The following is a 13,645-nucleotide window of genomic DNA, read 5'->3' as shown; positions in this document are numbered from 1 at the left end:
TCCCCCCTCCGCATACGCCCAACGGCCAGCCGACTGCGGGCGGGGCGAAGGGAGGAGCTTTGGCGCCCTCGGTCCCGCCCACAGTGGCTCGTACCATTCCCCGGAGCGGGAGGGGGGGTGGGGAAGCGACAGCGCAGCCGCAGCGCTCTAAGCGCTCCGCTGCCCCCTCCTCCGCCCGCGGCGTAGAGGTGCCCTGCTGCCGCGCGGCGGGCTCCGCGGCGCGCGGCCGCCGGGACACGCGGCACTTCTTCCCGCCTCTCCTCCCGCTGCGCGGCCCCGCCCCGGCCGCCATGTTGCGGCGGCGGCGGCGGCGGCGGCGGGAGCGGCGGGAGCGCGGGCGGCGGCCGGGGGGCACGGAGCATGCACGGCGCGGAGCAGCGTCCCACGGACGCGCACCCCGGCCAGTGGGTGCTCATTGCACCAGGTAACCCGCGGGGCTCGGCGGCGGGACAGGCTCTGCCGCAGCGCTGCTTCTCTGGCTCGCCTCCGCGCCCCGCTGCCTGGCCCCGGCGGTGCTCGCGCTCCTCGCGGCGGAGCCGGGGCCGCCGCTCGGGCAGGAGGCGGGTGCCCTTCTCCCAGGGCTGGGGCCGGTCTCCAGGCTGCTGTGCGCAGCCAGCCCCGGTCCTGGTGTGACACGGACGTTTTGTGACACAGCTTCCACACAAGCCCCGGCAGAGCACCCCCTCTGCCGACCCCGTTTCTCTCACAGCATCTGGGCGTTTTATTTTTCTGTGGTACCGGGGCTTTGCAAAGGTCAGCTGTCCCTTGGTTTGCAAAAGGCATTGGGAACCCTGGAGAAACGAGCTATAGCAGAGCAGTCTTGTCACCCAGGGCCCTGGTGGAGCCCTGCGCTGTCTCCTTGCTGCCGACCACCTCACCTCCACCCTCTTTGTCCATTCCTGTGTTTTCCGGAGGAAATGGTTTAGTGCCCTAAGCATCAGCTTTAAAATAAACTCCTTGGGAACCATAAATCCTAATCCCGAGTAAGATCTGCTCAGCTCTTTAGAAGCTAAACAAGCAGAGCTCCACATAGCAGCTCTGCGGATGTGATGGACACAAGGCCTTAAGCACTACGTAGGCTGCATTTCTCTTGCTTAGTGTTGAATAAATGTGAAGTTGCCTTTCCTCCTTTATGTTTATTTCTGCCTGGTGTCAGGTTTTAAAATTCTAAATTCACTGATCACAAAAGGTTTTTGTGTTAAAGAGTATGAGTGGAACAGGACATGTTCAAACTCCAAGACAATAAGAGAGAGGCATGTCAAAGGTGGGAGGGGTTTGGCCTGGTTTCCTAAGGAAATGAGACTTACCCAGTCGTTTTATTGATGGGTCAGCTTTGTAGAGTGCCCTTTTCTTATCCCACTGAAAACTTTTGAGCCTCTTTGTTAATTTAAACCAAATTTGATAAAGAGAAGGTGCTATTAGGGATATTTTAGAGCTTTGTCAAAATGGCAGCTGTGAAAATGGGCCATTTATAGTATAGTATGAGCTTAGTTCAGCAAGGGTTTAAAATGAGGCAGGAGCTCAGTCTTGAGACATGCATCCTTCAGAAACCAGACTTCTTTAGTTACATGAGCAGCAGAACCAATTGTTATGATTTGCTGTTTCCTCTCTTTCTCTGGTTTTAACTTTTCTATTCCACCCTTTTGGCATCTGACATGCTTGATGCCAAAGAAAGGTATTTATAAGTGAGGAATTCATTATTTTAATATTGGTTCTCTGCTCTAGGATTTAAAGCTAAATCTTCTATCAGATGACTGGCTATGCGAACAGATGTCCATACTGTGCAAATATTTGCAAATATGCTTAACTTATGCATAAGTAGTCAGTTCTGTGCAGTAAGTTAAATTCTTAAGTAAGTGTTTGCAGGATTGGAGCCAAAGCTTGTAACTTTCTTAAAGCCAGACAGTTTGTATTACCAATTATGCCAGCACAGCTCTGAAAAATTTATATAGTACTCCAGACCTGTAAGAAAATTTATTAAGCTTTAGTAGAACCTCAAAGTACATAGTGATTAAAAAAAAATCTGCAGACAGTAACTTCATAGCTCCACTGCTGATGAAAATTGCCTATCAAATGAATAGGACTGCTGAACTGAAATAGATTAAATGTTTTTAATGATTTTTTTCAGAAAGGAGATTTTTAAAGTTATATGTATCACTTTTCAAAGTTTTGCATTTCTGAACTGAATTTTCTGATGGATCTCAGAAGTTCTCTGTTGTTTAGCAGAATTTGTAACAGGAAGACCTGATTGCTTTTAGAAAATAAGATGGGCAAAGTTGCTTTTTTGTATCTTTACATCTTTGCAAAATGCCTTTTTTGTTTGATGTTAATTTTTATTCATACAGCAATCCATATTAATCATAAAATCTGCATGGTATTATGCTACACACATGCATAAGAATGACTTATGTAAATAATTGCTTCTGAGATCTGATTCTGGGTGCAAATTTAGTACCTTGTGTTCGTAAGTCTACCAACACCTTTGTAGATGTAAATAGCATGTTTATAATCTTGTATCTGTGGCCATTATCCTGAGCATAATGGGAAGGAGAGGAAAGATATGTTTTAATGCTATATGAGAAGCTTCAGAGACCTAATTGATAGTTTTCTTGTAAGAAAAGAGTTTTCTAAGGCCCCAGTTTCAAGTCCTTAAGTTAGCTTGTAACTACTCCCCTGGGTAGTCTGCCTCCCAGAACAGCTTATGAGGTCAATAATGTTGTATACCGTCCTACACAACCTAATGGCATCTCCACTTAGATATGTGTCATTCACCTTGCTCTGATTATGCCATCTTAAAAGTGCCTGTATGGCTGGAAATAATGACTAGTTCTGCAAAGAGACTAGAAATCTTAGTCTAGAAGAGCATGAGGTCTGTCAGTATAAAATCAAAGCAATGAGAACTGAAACTTGCTTCCCTAAATATCTGTATTTCTCAGTCCCCTAAACCTTCAGAGGCACAACAACGGCTTCCTAGAACAAGGCAAGGATATGGCTGGAGTTTTGAACAATGACTCTTGTCATTCTGGTCCCATAGTTATGCCACTGGACTGAAAATTAATCTCTTGATTTTATGGAAGTTTCTGACCCGGGTTTTGCTGCTAATGTGGCATATAGAAATACCTAACTAGATGTAAAAAGCATATGTAAGAGGAAGGTGAGGTCCTTTTTTCCTTTAGACTTCCACAGCTGGCAACATTGGATTGATATTTGCAACACAGCAGCTCAAAACCAGGCAGATTTCATTTTCTATTCTTCCCTAGAAAGTAAGCAAAGTGTATTTATGTGCTTTAGGATTGAGGTCTATAAAGTGGTTATTTATTTCCTTGTTTTACTACACATATATACAATACATCATACTGTGCAGACAATAAATTGTTGGTGTACTGGTTGGAGCATGATTGATGATTGAGAAGGTAAATTTCAATTTTAGTTCTGATTTTTTTATTTTTATATGGATTTCAGTGTTCTAGAATCAACTCAGAAACAAGGATCTCCTGTGCCATATAGAATTGCCCATGGTCTTTGTCAGTCTTGATTGTAGCTAAAGGAGTAATGCAGTTGGAGTGGTTGTTCAATGTATGCAATTCCAACCTTCCTGAACAATTCTAGAAGGTCAGACTCAATCATTTTGTGTTACAAATGATTAACTGTATCTTTATATTTCCAGTACTGTAAAACTTTGATCACTGATGTCCGGCTCATGCCACACATAGGACAGAGCTGCAAAACACACAGCTCAGGGAGTTATTTTGTGTGGATTATAGAGGTGAGTGATGATTGGATGGAAGAGCAAAAGTGCCTGAGCTGAGACACAGAGCTGATGTCCAGTCAGCAGGCCAGTTGCCCTGTGCTTCATCTCAGTCTGCCTTTGCCTACCTTAATTCCTTCCTATGGCAATGAAAGAACCTCCTTTACTGTTCTTATCAGTAGCAGCCTGAGGACAGTGTTTCTTCTCACCAGCCCTCTGTTGTGCCAAGACCCTCAGGCCTGCATGGCTTGGGGCAGTCACACAAGGCAAGTGCAAATAGGAAGGGGGAAGGAAGAAGAGCCTTGGACACTCATATGTGGGCTGGCAGGTAAGCAACTTTAAAGTGAAGTAGCAGATTTACTCTTAGAACTGGTAGCTTCCTCTGGTGAAAGATCTAGTGGTGGTGTTTCTACTGATACTGCTGCTGATGCTGGGTTTTTTCATGAAGGCAGGATGATTTGCTATACCAATACAAGCATCTTTTTATTTTGTTTTTATAAGTGTAATTATGCCCATGCTAGGGATTGAAAGGCCAAGGGCAGGACAAAGGTGGAAGCCTTGGCTTGAGAGTCAGGAACAGAGGAGTTAGAAAGCATCAGTCTGATGGAGAGGATGGGACAAGGAGAAGGTGGTAGTTGTGATAATCACACCTGAAAGACTGGGAGCCACCAGTGTACATTGTGCAGCCTTATCATGGACATTTAGAAGAAGGTTGAGAAATGGAGGCCCACAGTCAAGAGATATAAGGATGAACAATCAGGGAGAGAGTGGTGTGTGGTAGATGGAGTGAGGTGATGAGAACAGAAAACTTGGGCATAAGGGTAGGATTAGAGCTGTGCATGCTGGGCCAGAATTAGAGTCAACTCTTTCAGCAGTTTCTGCAGTTGCAGATTGACTATGCTGTGGATATACAGGCACCAGATTTGGCCTAGAGCAGACTCAGCTCAGCACTAACAAGGTTTATTAGTTCAAGTACTGTGCCATGTTAACACATCTCTGCTGTTTCCAGGACCAGCTCTGCAGTGCAGCTGCTTTCAGACAGTGTCTGAGCTAATAAGTCCTGATGGACTCAAGCTGGCTCTGTACAGACCCACTTTGGTGTTTCTGCACTGTGCTCCATGTTCCAGGGGATTTTATTAGCTTGGCTGGAAAAATGGATCTGAACTTGCTTTGTCCAGGCTAGTTGGCGTCAACACCTAAGAAGACCTCCTGAATCTGGAGCTCTGGGGGAATCATGGTACAGAGACATCAAAGTGCTAATATGTCCTGAAGAACCCACATGGACTTCACTAGTGGGTGTCTTAAGTTTCCAGATTGTGCTCTTCTGCATTTCTTGTAGTAGTTAGATAACCAGGGTTGTTAAATTATCCGTGGATTCGAGACCCCTTTACCCTGGATAAGGTGAAGCTTCCTGTTGTATTGATCTAGCTACTGAATAGATACAAGGGGAAAAAATAACTCTTGAGGATTAGAACCTGGCCATCTCATAGCTAGACAAGTGCTAATGCCATGCTTTAATAGAAGACATTCTGTCTATGTTTACTTAGTATTCATGTTGTTTTTTTTTTAAATCACACTACCTAGATCAATGACTTTTTTTAGTGTGCATATGGATATTTCTACTTGTTTTGTGGAGTTGGGCCCATGAAACTACCATTTGCAAGCTTTTTTTCTGAAACCATAAGGACTAGAAATTTTTCCTCAGAAAAAGAAATACTATTCAGATCCCACCTAGCTGTTGGGTTCTAAGAGTAGTGGCTCTAAGAAAACCCTCAAATACTGTGATGAAATCAGTGTGTGACATAGATCTGGTCTGTGTTCTGTATAACAAATGTGCCGCCTTATGTAGTGTCTTCAAACTAGTCTTACCAATAGCAACTAAAGTCACACACTGGCTGCTTAACAGGATGTGTGTGAAGCACAGTCTCTTTGCAATAAAGGTTTTCAGGGAGAGGTGTTGTGTCAGAACTGGAACTGTTTATATCCTTTGCAAGTTTTAGCAAAGAGGTCAGGGATTGAAGACAGTTTTCTAAGTCTGTTCCATTCTACACCTAAGGTTAAGACTGTTGTACTTAATTTGTTCCATGTTTATCTGTATTAGTAAAAGAAGTAGGGGTTAGCTGCAAGCTAAAAATTAATTTCAACCTTTAGTTTCCTAAACTAGACAAATGTAGATTTTTCAGCCTGCTATTTTTTTAAACAGTAAATGGATTAGCTTTTTTATTGTTTTATGGTAACTGCCATATGAATAGCACTGGAAGGATAGCAAGGGGGGAGGGAAATTTAACAATCCTATTATTTTTAGGAATTACTTATTTAAAAATAAAAAGAGCAGTTTCACATGAAACTTGGCAAGTTTTCTGGGCAAATCTCATATATGCCAAAAGTCAGATGGAGGCAGGAATAAATGGACTGTGTTGCCAAACCATAGGGCATCAGCATGCATTAAATTAATCCTTAGTGCTTTTAAATGAGACTAAGGAACTTTTGTCTCCATGAAACAACAGAGGAACCATTTGACTTAAGAATTTTGGGTCATATTGAGAGAAGATGTCATATTAAAAGAAGCTCTAGAATACATATTGCATAAAATGTAGTTTTCTTTAAAATCTTGGGTCGGCAGTTTTTATTTTTATTCTTTTCCATTCTTGCACTTTGCACTTAAAAATATTTTGATACATGCTTTTATTTAACATTAAAAAAATTAGTTCAATTTACCTGCTACAAAATATACCACACTGCTGGGCTGTTAGGAAGTTTGATTCAGAAATTTTAATGAACGTCAAAATTTAGCTGGGCACTTGAACCTTAATATTTCCAGAATAAATTAGGTAAAGATCTTCAAAATAATGTTTACAACAAAGAAATATATACTTAACAGCTGACTTAAAACATTACAAAGATTGTATGAATACATGTACACATATTTATACACCTTCTTAATAAAGTGACTGTGAATACACTTATTTTAGAAGTTAGCACTCTGTTAGTATATTTTACTTAACCTTTCCTTAAACTGGCATTTGTATCCCTGAACAAAGCCTTTTGCCTGCAGGTAGTTTGCACTATTTCTTATATGTCATCTCTTAAAAGGGCATGCTGAGCTCAGCTGCATATAAAGCAGATATAACTGGCAAGCTACGGAGCCAGAAGGAAGCATAGCAAATAAAATAACTGAAAAGAGATGTTTTAATGCGTAACACCATCTCCTACGTCTGCTTTCTGCCATCTGGCTTGGAAGAGACCAAGTTATGCCAACTTAGGCCTCTCTGCACATGGGAATAGGGCTGATTCAGCCAGTAATACAGCTGCACCAGTTTTGACCCCATAAATCCCTGAGAAGGGAAGTCTGAAGTATTTATCCTTCAAGTGATAACTTGTTCTTGAACTTCTCAAGACTGACCTCTCCTTTAGTCAGTACAAACCCCTGCATGACCTGCCTAGCGTCTTGATTTCAATAATTGCTGAATTAATACTGTCCATTGCTACCAGTGAGTCCATGAGCATATTTTTTGGCCTATGTGAACTGTGCCAGCATAAGGTGAAGCCAAAGGATGCTCTCAGACAGTTAGTCTTAATAGCCCTATTGCTTAGCTGTGTACAGGGGCAAAAGACTACTCAAACCGTCTGGTAGCATTTCTGTGTGAAATTTTGCTCAAGGTAGAGATCTTAGTGCCATTTTTAGATGGCAATGTGTTGTATGTTAGGATTTCTAGGTGAAGTGGGAGGCACTGAAAATTTAAGGAGTGTAAATTACACCACATTAAACATTATTTGTTTTAGGGCATCAAATAATAAATCTGTGATTACTAAACTGACAACCATTCTAGCTTTGACAACAGGCATTGTAGAAGTCCCCTTTCACTGAAGTTAGTACTATGTAAGGTCAAGGAAAGCATAAGGCAAAGGATCATAATTGAGTAACGACTGAGAAGACAGCATTTCCAAAAATCAAGGGGGTGCAAGTGCATTTATATGTAAGCACCTGAATACCCCCCCCTCTCCCCCCCCCCCCCCCAATTTGCAGAGGTAATCAGGCTCTGTGCTGTTTATATTCTGGAAGCGTTGTGAGCCAAGGAAGCAGCAGTATAGTCTTGATAGTCTTGTGTGCTGACTTGCTTTCCCACCTCTGTAAAGTCAGGTGAGATCTAGCTGTCTAACAGGCTTAAGCTGAAAGATACCATTGTCACATGAAGAGTAAGTTATTTTCCATGTCATCTGCCCCTTGCATGGGTTATTTCCTGTTGTTCTGGTGATCATGTAACCATATGGTGAGTCAGAATAGCTTACTGATCTGGCTGAAAATTAATACTTTTTCGTGGCTGTTTACTTCTTAGCTGGATCAGTGAACTGATCCAGCTCACCATGTGTCCATAAGATAGCTAGCTTTGATTGAAAGAAAGCAGCAGAGATGTGCAATGGGGAGGGAGAAGAGGTGGGGACCTCAGGACTATCCTTTTTAATGGTGTGTGGTCTTAGGTCAGTTGAAGTCGGTTGTGAAACTGCATCCTAAATCTATGCATATCTGAATTTATTCATTATGCTAACACACAATTACCTTGTAACTTGTAAAATTTGTCAGAAGTTTGGATGATAAAAAGTCATGATTTATTAATTAATTTTCATTGGGCTTTTTACAGGACATGGTGCAGGATAGAGGACACTTTGCTCATATACCATTAGCACAGGCACAGAATTAAAACCATTTACTTAAGAGTTCACTGAATCTGCAAAGAACATAAATAAAGTGAAATTATTAGATCTAACATATCTGCAGCTTTTTTTTTCTCTGTAGTTTAAAATCTTCCGTAAAATGTCCATTAAATGAACTCTATCATAATGTCTCCATCTGACACACCTTCTGTGCACAGCTAGAAGTTCAGGAGGGAATGGAAAAGACTTGTGTAGGTGACGTGTGGTTTAATATCTGTTTTTAAATGAAATCTTAACTTTATATTTCCAGACTGTTAAATGATTCTGTTTTTTTCCAGAGTGATGGTGGTGGAGAAATTTGTACTCTAAAAGGGTTTTTTCCTTTTACGCAATTGACAGTTATTTACAGCCTTTTTGCTTGCATGTCTGGCATCTTTTTGCATGGGAATTCCATATAACATGATATTAGTCTGTTATATATAGTATTCTGTAAGCAGTTAAAAAAAAAAAAAGGGGGTGAATAGACTTTGCATCATCCATAACAGTTTCATAGATCTTAGTGGGAGTTTTATGTTCTTTTCCTGTTTATTTATGTAGCAATACCAGCTAACACTTTTTTTTTCAATAGCCAGATTCGTTAACGCCTTATATCTATCCATTGTGGAAGAAGTTATTGCCAGAATTCCTTTGACAGCTGGTTCATTTTCACTTTGTTCTGTTTATATATTTTATGGAATTTGCCTGGTTGTATGTTTGACCTCCATGAAATATGATAAGCTTTCCTCCTTTTTTGTAGTGAAAAGCTTCTTTTAAACTTTTATAGTCTCTCTAACTCAGCTTCAGGATTCTGAGGTTCCCTTTGTAGACTCTATTACAGCTGATGGATCTATCACCCACATTTTTAAATGGCCTTAATGTAATTTGATTAATAAAGAATAAATAGTAGACTATAACTTAAGCAAAGTATACATACATGTCAGCCCAATGCTGGTACTTGTTTTAATTGTCCTGCATTGTGTTTACGTCAGAACTTGCTCTTCAGGTATAGCTATGGCAGTACTGTGGCCCAGATTCATTCTGCCTTGCTGAAGGTGTCTGTAAGAGGGAGGCATATACTTGCAGGGGATGATTCAGGCTTTAGGTGAGTTCAGCTGCCTCCTGGAATTTTCTGTTTTCCTTGGCAATTAAAAGAGTGGCCTACTAACTGAGGTGCCTCCTTGGGACAGGATTAATTGGGCCTCTCTGTACCTTCAAATCAGTTTTTGTATCCTTGTAGTGAATATTGTCCTAGGACAAAAGCATGCTGTACTGGCCAATCTGTTAGTATGCTAACCTGTGCTGGCTGTGTGTTACCTGCAGTTTACAGCTGCAGGACAGTTGGTAGAGGGTATAACATTTAGTAAGAAAGATCTTATACACATTCATATATTATTCCTTTGGATGAAGCAAGTTTCCCAGGGCTGAGCTATGGTAACTGTTGTAGTGGGTATAATGGCAATCATCTGATGTTTTCCTTTAGGATTTAACAAAAGAGCTCTTCCTGTAATATCCCTTTGGTATGCTTATTTTCTGTAGGGTTGTTTCTTATCTGGTTGTGAATCTTAAAACTCAAAAAAAAAGAAAAAAAGACCTAGTTTAACTCTTAGTTTTGCTGGAAAATTGCTACAGTACTGCTTTTTAAGAAGTCTTTGTTTATTTAGCTATAAGATATCCTTGCCTGAATACAAGGGTTGATAAGTGTAATGACATTAAAGAAATCCACTTACCTTTCCTGGCTGAAGGCCAGAATACACACAGGAAAGGGTTTGGGCACCTAACTCCAAAAATCTTTTGCTCAGCATTTTCCTAATCATGAAGTATTTAAATTCAGATATATAGGGTCTTCATCACCCATGAGGCCAAGCTGGCATTGCATCCAGTTTTCCAAGCAGGCATTCTCCTAGTTGTCTCTTTTTATCTGCCAACTTGATTTTTAGAAGAGCCAATCTCTAATGAAAATATACTTCAGCTGCCCCTGGAAATGGAGTGGGAAAACCGAGATTACAGGAAACTTGGAGTAACACCATTTGTGTTTGCCCACCCCTTCCCTTCTTCGTATGTGTGTGTGCACATGGGTGTGTGTGCCCATTCTGTGTGACGTTTATGTTGATCCCATGGGCAAGAGATGTTGGGGCTGATGACTGCAACTTGGACTCTTTGTTAGGGGCTAACTGGTAGGAGCTGCTTTTCTCTGTGCGATAATGAACCACGCTGAGCTGGGAGAAGGAGGGGAGAACTAACTGAGCAGAGCTGTGCTTTTTTTCATGTGGAGACCCAGGGCCCCTGGCTGAGCCACGGTAGCTGCCGGGCCAGGCTGCGTATACAGTGGGGGAATCTCTATCAGGCTGGGGGGTGCTGCATGTGGGGTAGCACGGGGCGGAGCAGGGGGGTGTTACCTGCTTTGGGAAGGCAGAGAATCGGCAAGGCAGTGGGGGGGCACTGTAGCCCTTGGCTTTGTTACATCAAGTGCTCCTTACATGGAGGTATCGTCCAATTTGAGTTGGGATGGTTACATTCAGCGTGTTAATAGAAGATTAGGAAAAGGACAGATCAACTAAATGAAGATGTGAACTTCATTAAAAACAGCTACATTAGGAAGGGCTGTCTACTTAATTGTTCACATTATACAAGATGCAACTTAGGGCTCAGCTGGACTCCTTCCCAGTATTCATAAATCTATGCTTGAAGAAAGCAGAGCAAGTGAGCGCTAAAAGTTCCTTTGGGGTTTTCTTTTGTTTTGCTTTTTGTTTTAAATTTTAAATCTCACATTTAGTATGTATATTTTAACATGTTCACGTGAAACACATCAAAGTAAACACATTCAGTATGTTACTTTCACTGACATTAATCACTGCAGTGATTTAAAAAGTAACAAAAAATACACTGATGTTAAACTGTGGTCAAGAATCGAAATATACACAGCTTTAGAAATTTGAAGTTCTCATTTGCCAGGACAAATGTAGCTTGACAACTCTGTGTTTGTTTATATATCAGCATATGAAACAAGTCTGGTTAGAAAATGTGGACATTTTTTCCATTTAAAAACCAACTTGCATTGAAACATTTTCAAGCACTTTTTCAAGCCACCTGTAGACTTGACTAAAAATTCAAGGAAGGAAAATGACTGTAAATTGTCCACCTTTGAGAACTGTTATCCTCTGATACATTACCACAAAGCACACTTGCTTTTTAAGACCTGCTGATGTCTTTATCCAGGCAATCTCTATTTGTGGCACAACTGAATAGCCAGGAGTGGATGTGAAAGATGAGGGTTATTTGGGTCTTTTTTGCTACTGAGGTAACAGTGAACAGACTGAGAGAAGTCCACTTTTCTTTTTCTTCTGTGTTGGGAATGGGCTTTCAGCCAGAGTGGACAACTATTCTTGGTTGTATTTGAGGTTCCTGCTTCCCTGTTGCCCATAGAAAAGGACTGTGTTGTTCCCACCATCTTACCAAATCTCCTAGATGACACTGGAAGGTAAAGGAAGATGTGGCACTTGTATTCCTTCCAAAAGCCCCCCTTGTGAATAGCTGTACAGCCCACCTCTTCTGCTTCTCTTCTGCTTTCCTCAGCAGCATCATAACCTAGATGTCAACCTGGTCCCTGTCAGTCCTCTCTCTGGGGATTTGGATGCTGGTTATATATGTGAAATGCTTTAGTAATTTTCCTTGCTCTGATGAATGCCTTTGTGAGAGGAACTGGGACAGAACTGGCAGTCTGCAGGCTACGAAAGATGATGCTGTCATGTTGCTCTTCACTCGGATATGAGAAGTTGTTTTCATAAATATAAGTTAGACTTTCCCTACAAAGAAAACTTGGATAGAATATAATTAACTGGGGACCCTTATAGAATCTTTTTTCGGACTTGAAACAGCATTCTTATGGGAGCTGTTTCCTTAATTTTTTTTTTTTCTAATTTCACAGAGAAGTAGTACTTCTCTGGCTCTGCTTTTTGTTTGACTTTTTTGCTTTAAGACACAGAAAAGAGAACTGTCAGGGGCCTAAGCCAGAGGTGTTGTACTCTCTCAGCTTCTTTTTCCTGCGGAGAGAATTAGATGCACTCTCTATTTTTCAGGATTATACATAACAGATAAACAAATGTGCATATTTTTCACAAAAATAACAGCCACTTAGCTAATTCCTGACTCATATATTGCTGCATAGGCTGAGTCCTGAAAGTCAGGCTTTAAAGGACCACTGTTTCTTCCTACAAATATTCTGCCTTCTGCACTTTAACTTTTTAATGCCACACGCTATGCTTAGTCTAATTTACCAGAGCGTTTTCATTGTCTTTCAGACTAATCAGGGCAATGCGTCAGTTCATCTCACTTAACTGAGATGTCCAATTTATGAGCTCTGTCACCTGAGGCTCTTTCTGGGGGAGTGGTTTTCAAAATCTAAATCATCCCCAGGTGCATGTCTCTTTCTTGTGGCAAACAGAGAGTGCCAGGATGTCTGGAATCATAATTTAGGTGCTTTGGTCAGGTTGGATGAATTTGGGCTCTTACATATAGCTTTTAGCAGAAAATACATATGCTTCCAAAAAGTGTCAATACAGCTAATTCTTAGTGTCTTGGAGAAGCATAGTAGAACATGAAATATTTCTCAATTTACAAGTTCATAACTTTTTCCTTCTCCCAATAGAGGCTGCTACTGACTTCCCTAAGACACCTGACAGTGAACCTTTGTTTACAAGACTACGCAATCCAAGCACAGGCAAGTTTTGGAATTGTGACATGAGCCTATTAATGTTTTGGCTGATTCTCTCCATCACCAAAATACTCATATTTTGCAAGCTGAAATAATGATGATAGTGTAAGTCCTATATGCCAAAGATATTGCTGGTGATGCCAGATAGTTAATGCTATGCAAACATTTAGGATTTCTTTTATAATTTTAATTGGTTGAACTGTTTATTCATCAGGACTATTGGCAGCAGAGAAAAGAGGTGTAATTTAAGTTCTGTTTTTAAGTGCATTAGTTTTGGGAAACTTTCAGTATAAGGAGTTGAGCCTGGCTTTTTTTTTTTTAATCCAAATTTAGGCTTCATAGCTATTCAATTTATGCTATAAATTAAATAATCAGAGTTAGAAGAAGTGATTCAATTATACTTACCAAGCTTTCTGAGCCTTTTTTATTTTTAAATCTAATTTTCTTCTTTCCTTGGTCCAAATGGTGATATCTCTTTTCTTGCTAATAGATGA

At 40.9% G+C, this 13,645-nt stretch overlaps 1 protein-coding gene across 2 annotated transcripts in view; it reads left to right on the top strand.

The window, feature by feature from the left end:
* The first annotated feature begins 298 nt into the window (after positions 1-298).
* RNASEH2B (ribonuclease H2 subunit B) overlaps positions 299-13,645 on the top strand; it is a 46,982-nt gene continuing 33,635 nt past the window's right edge. For both annotated transcript variants that reach the window (XM_067291749.1, XM_067291746.1), the window contains exons 1-2: positions 299-424; positions 13,086-13,157. In XM_067291749.1, coding sequence (XP_067147850.1) covers positions 361-424; positions 13,086-13,157 — 136 coding nt within the window. In that variant the 5' untranslated portion in view covers positions 299-360. The remainder of the gene's footprint in view (positions 425-13,085; positions 13,158-13,645) is intronic.

This window comes from Apteryx mantelli, chromosome 1 (genome assembly GCF_036417845.1).
Source record: "Apteryx mantelli isolate bAptMan1 chromosome 1, bAptMan1.hap1, whole genome shotgun sequence".
Taxonomy (NCBI): domain Eukaryota; kingdom Metazoa; phylum Chordata; class Aves; order Apterygiformes; family Apterygidae; genus Apteryx; species Apteryx mantelli.
The sequence above is the reverse complement of the archived record's forward strand: the minus strand, read 5'-3'. Positions and strand labels throughout refer to the sequence as shown.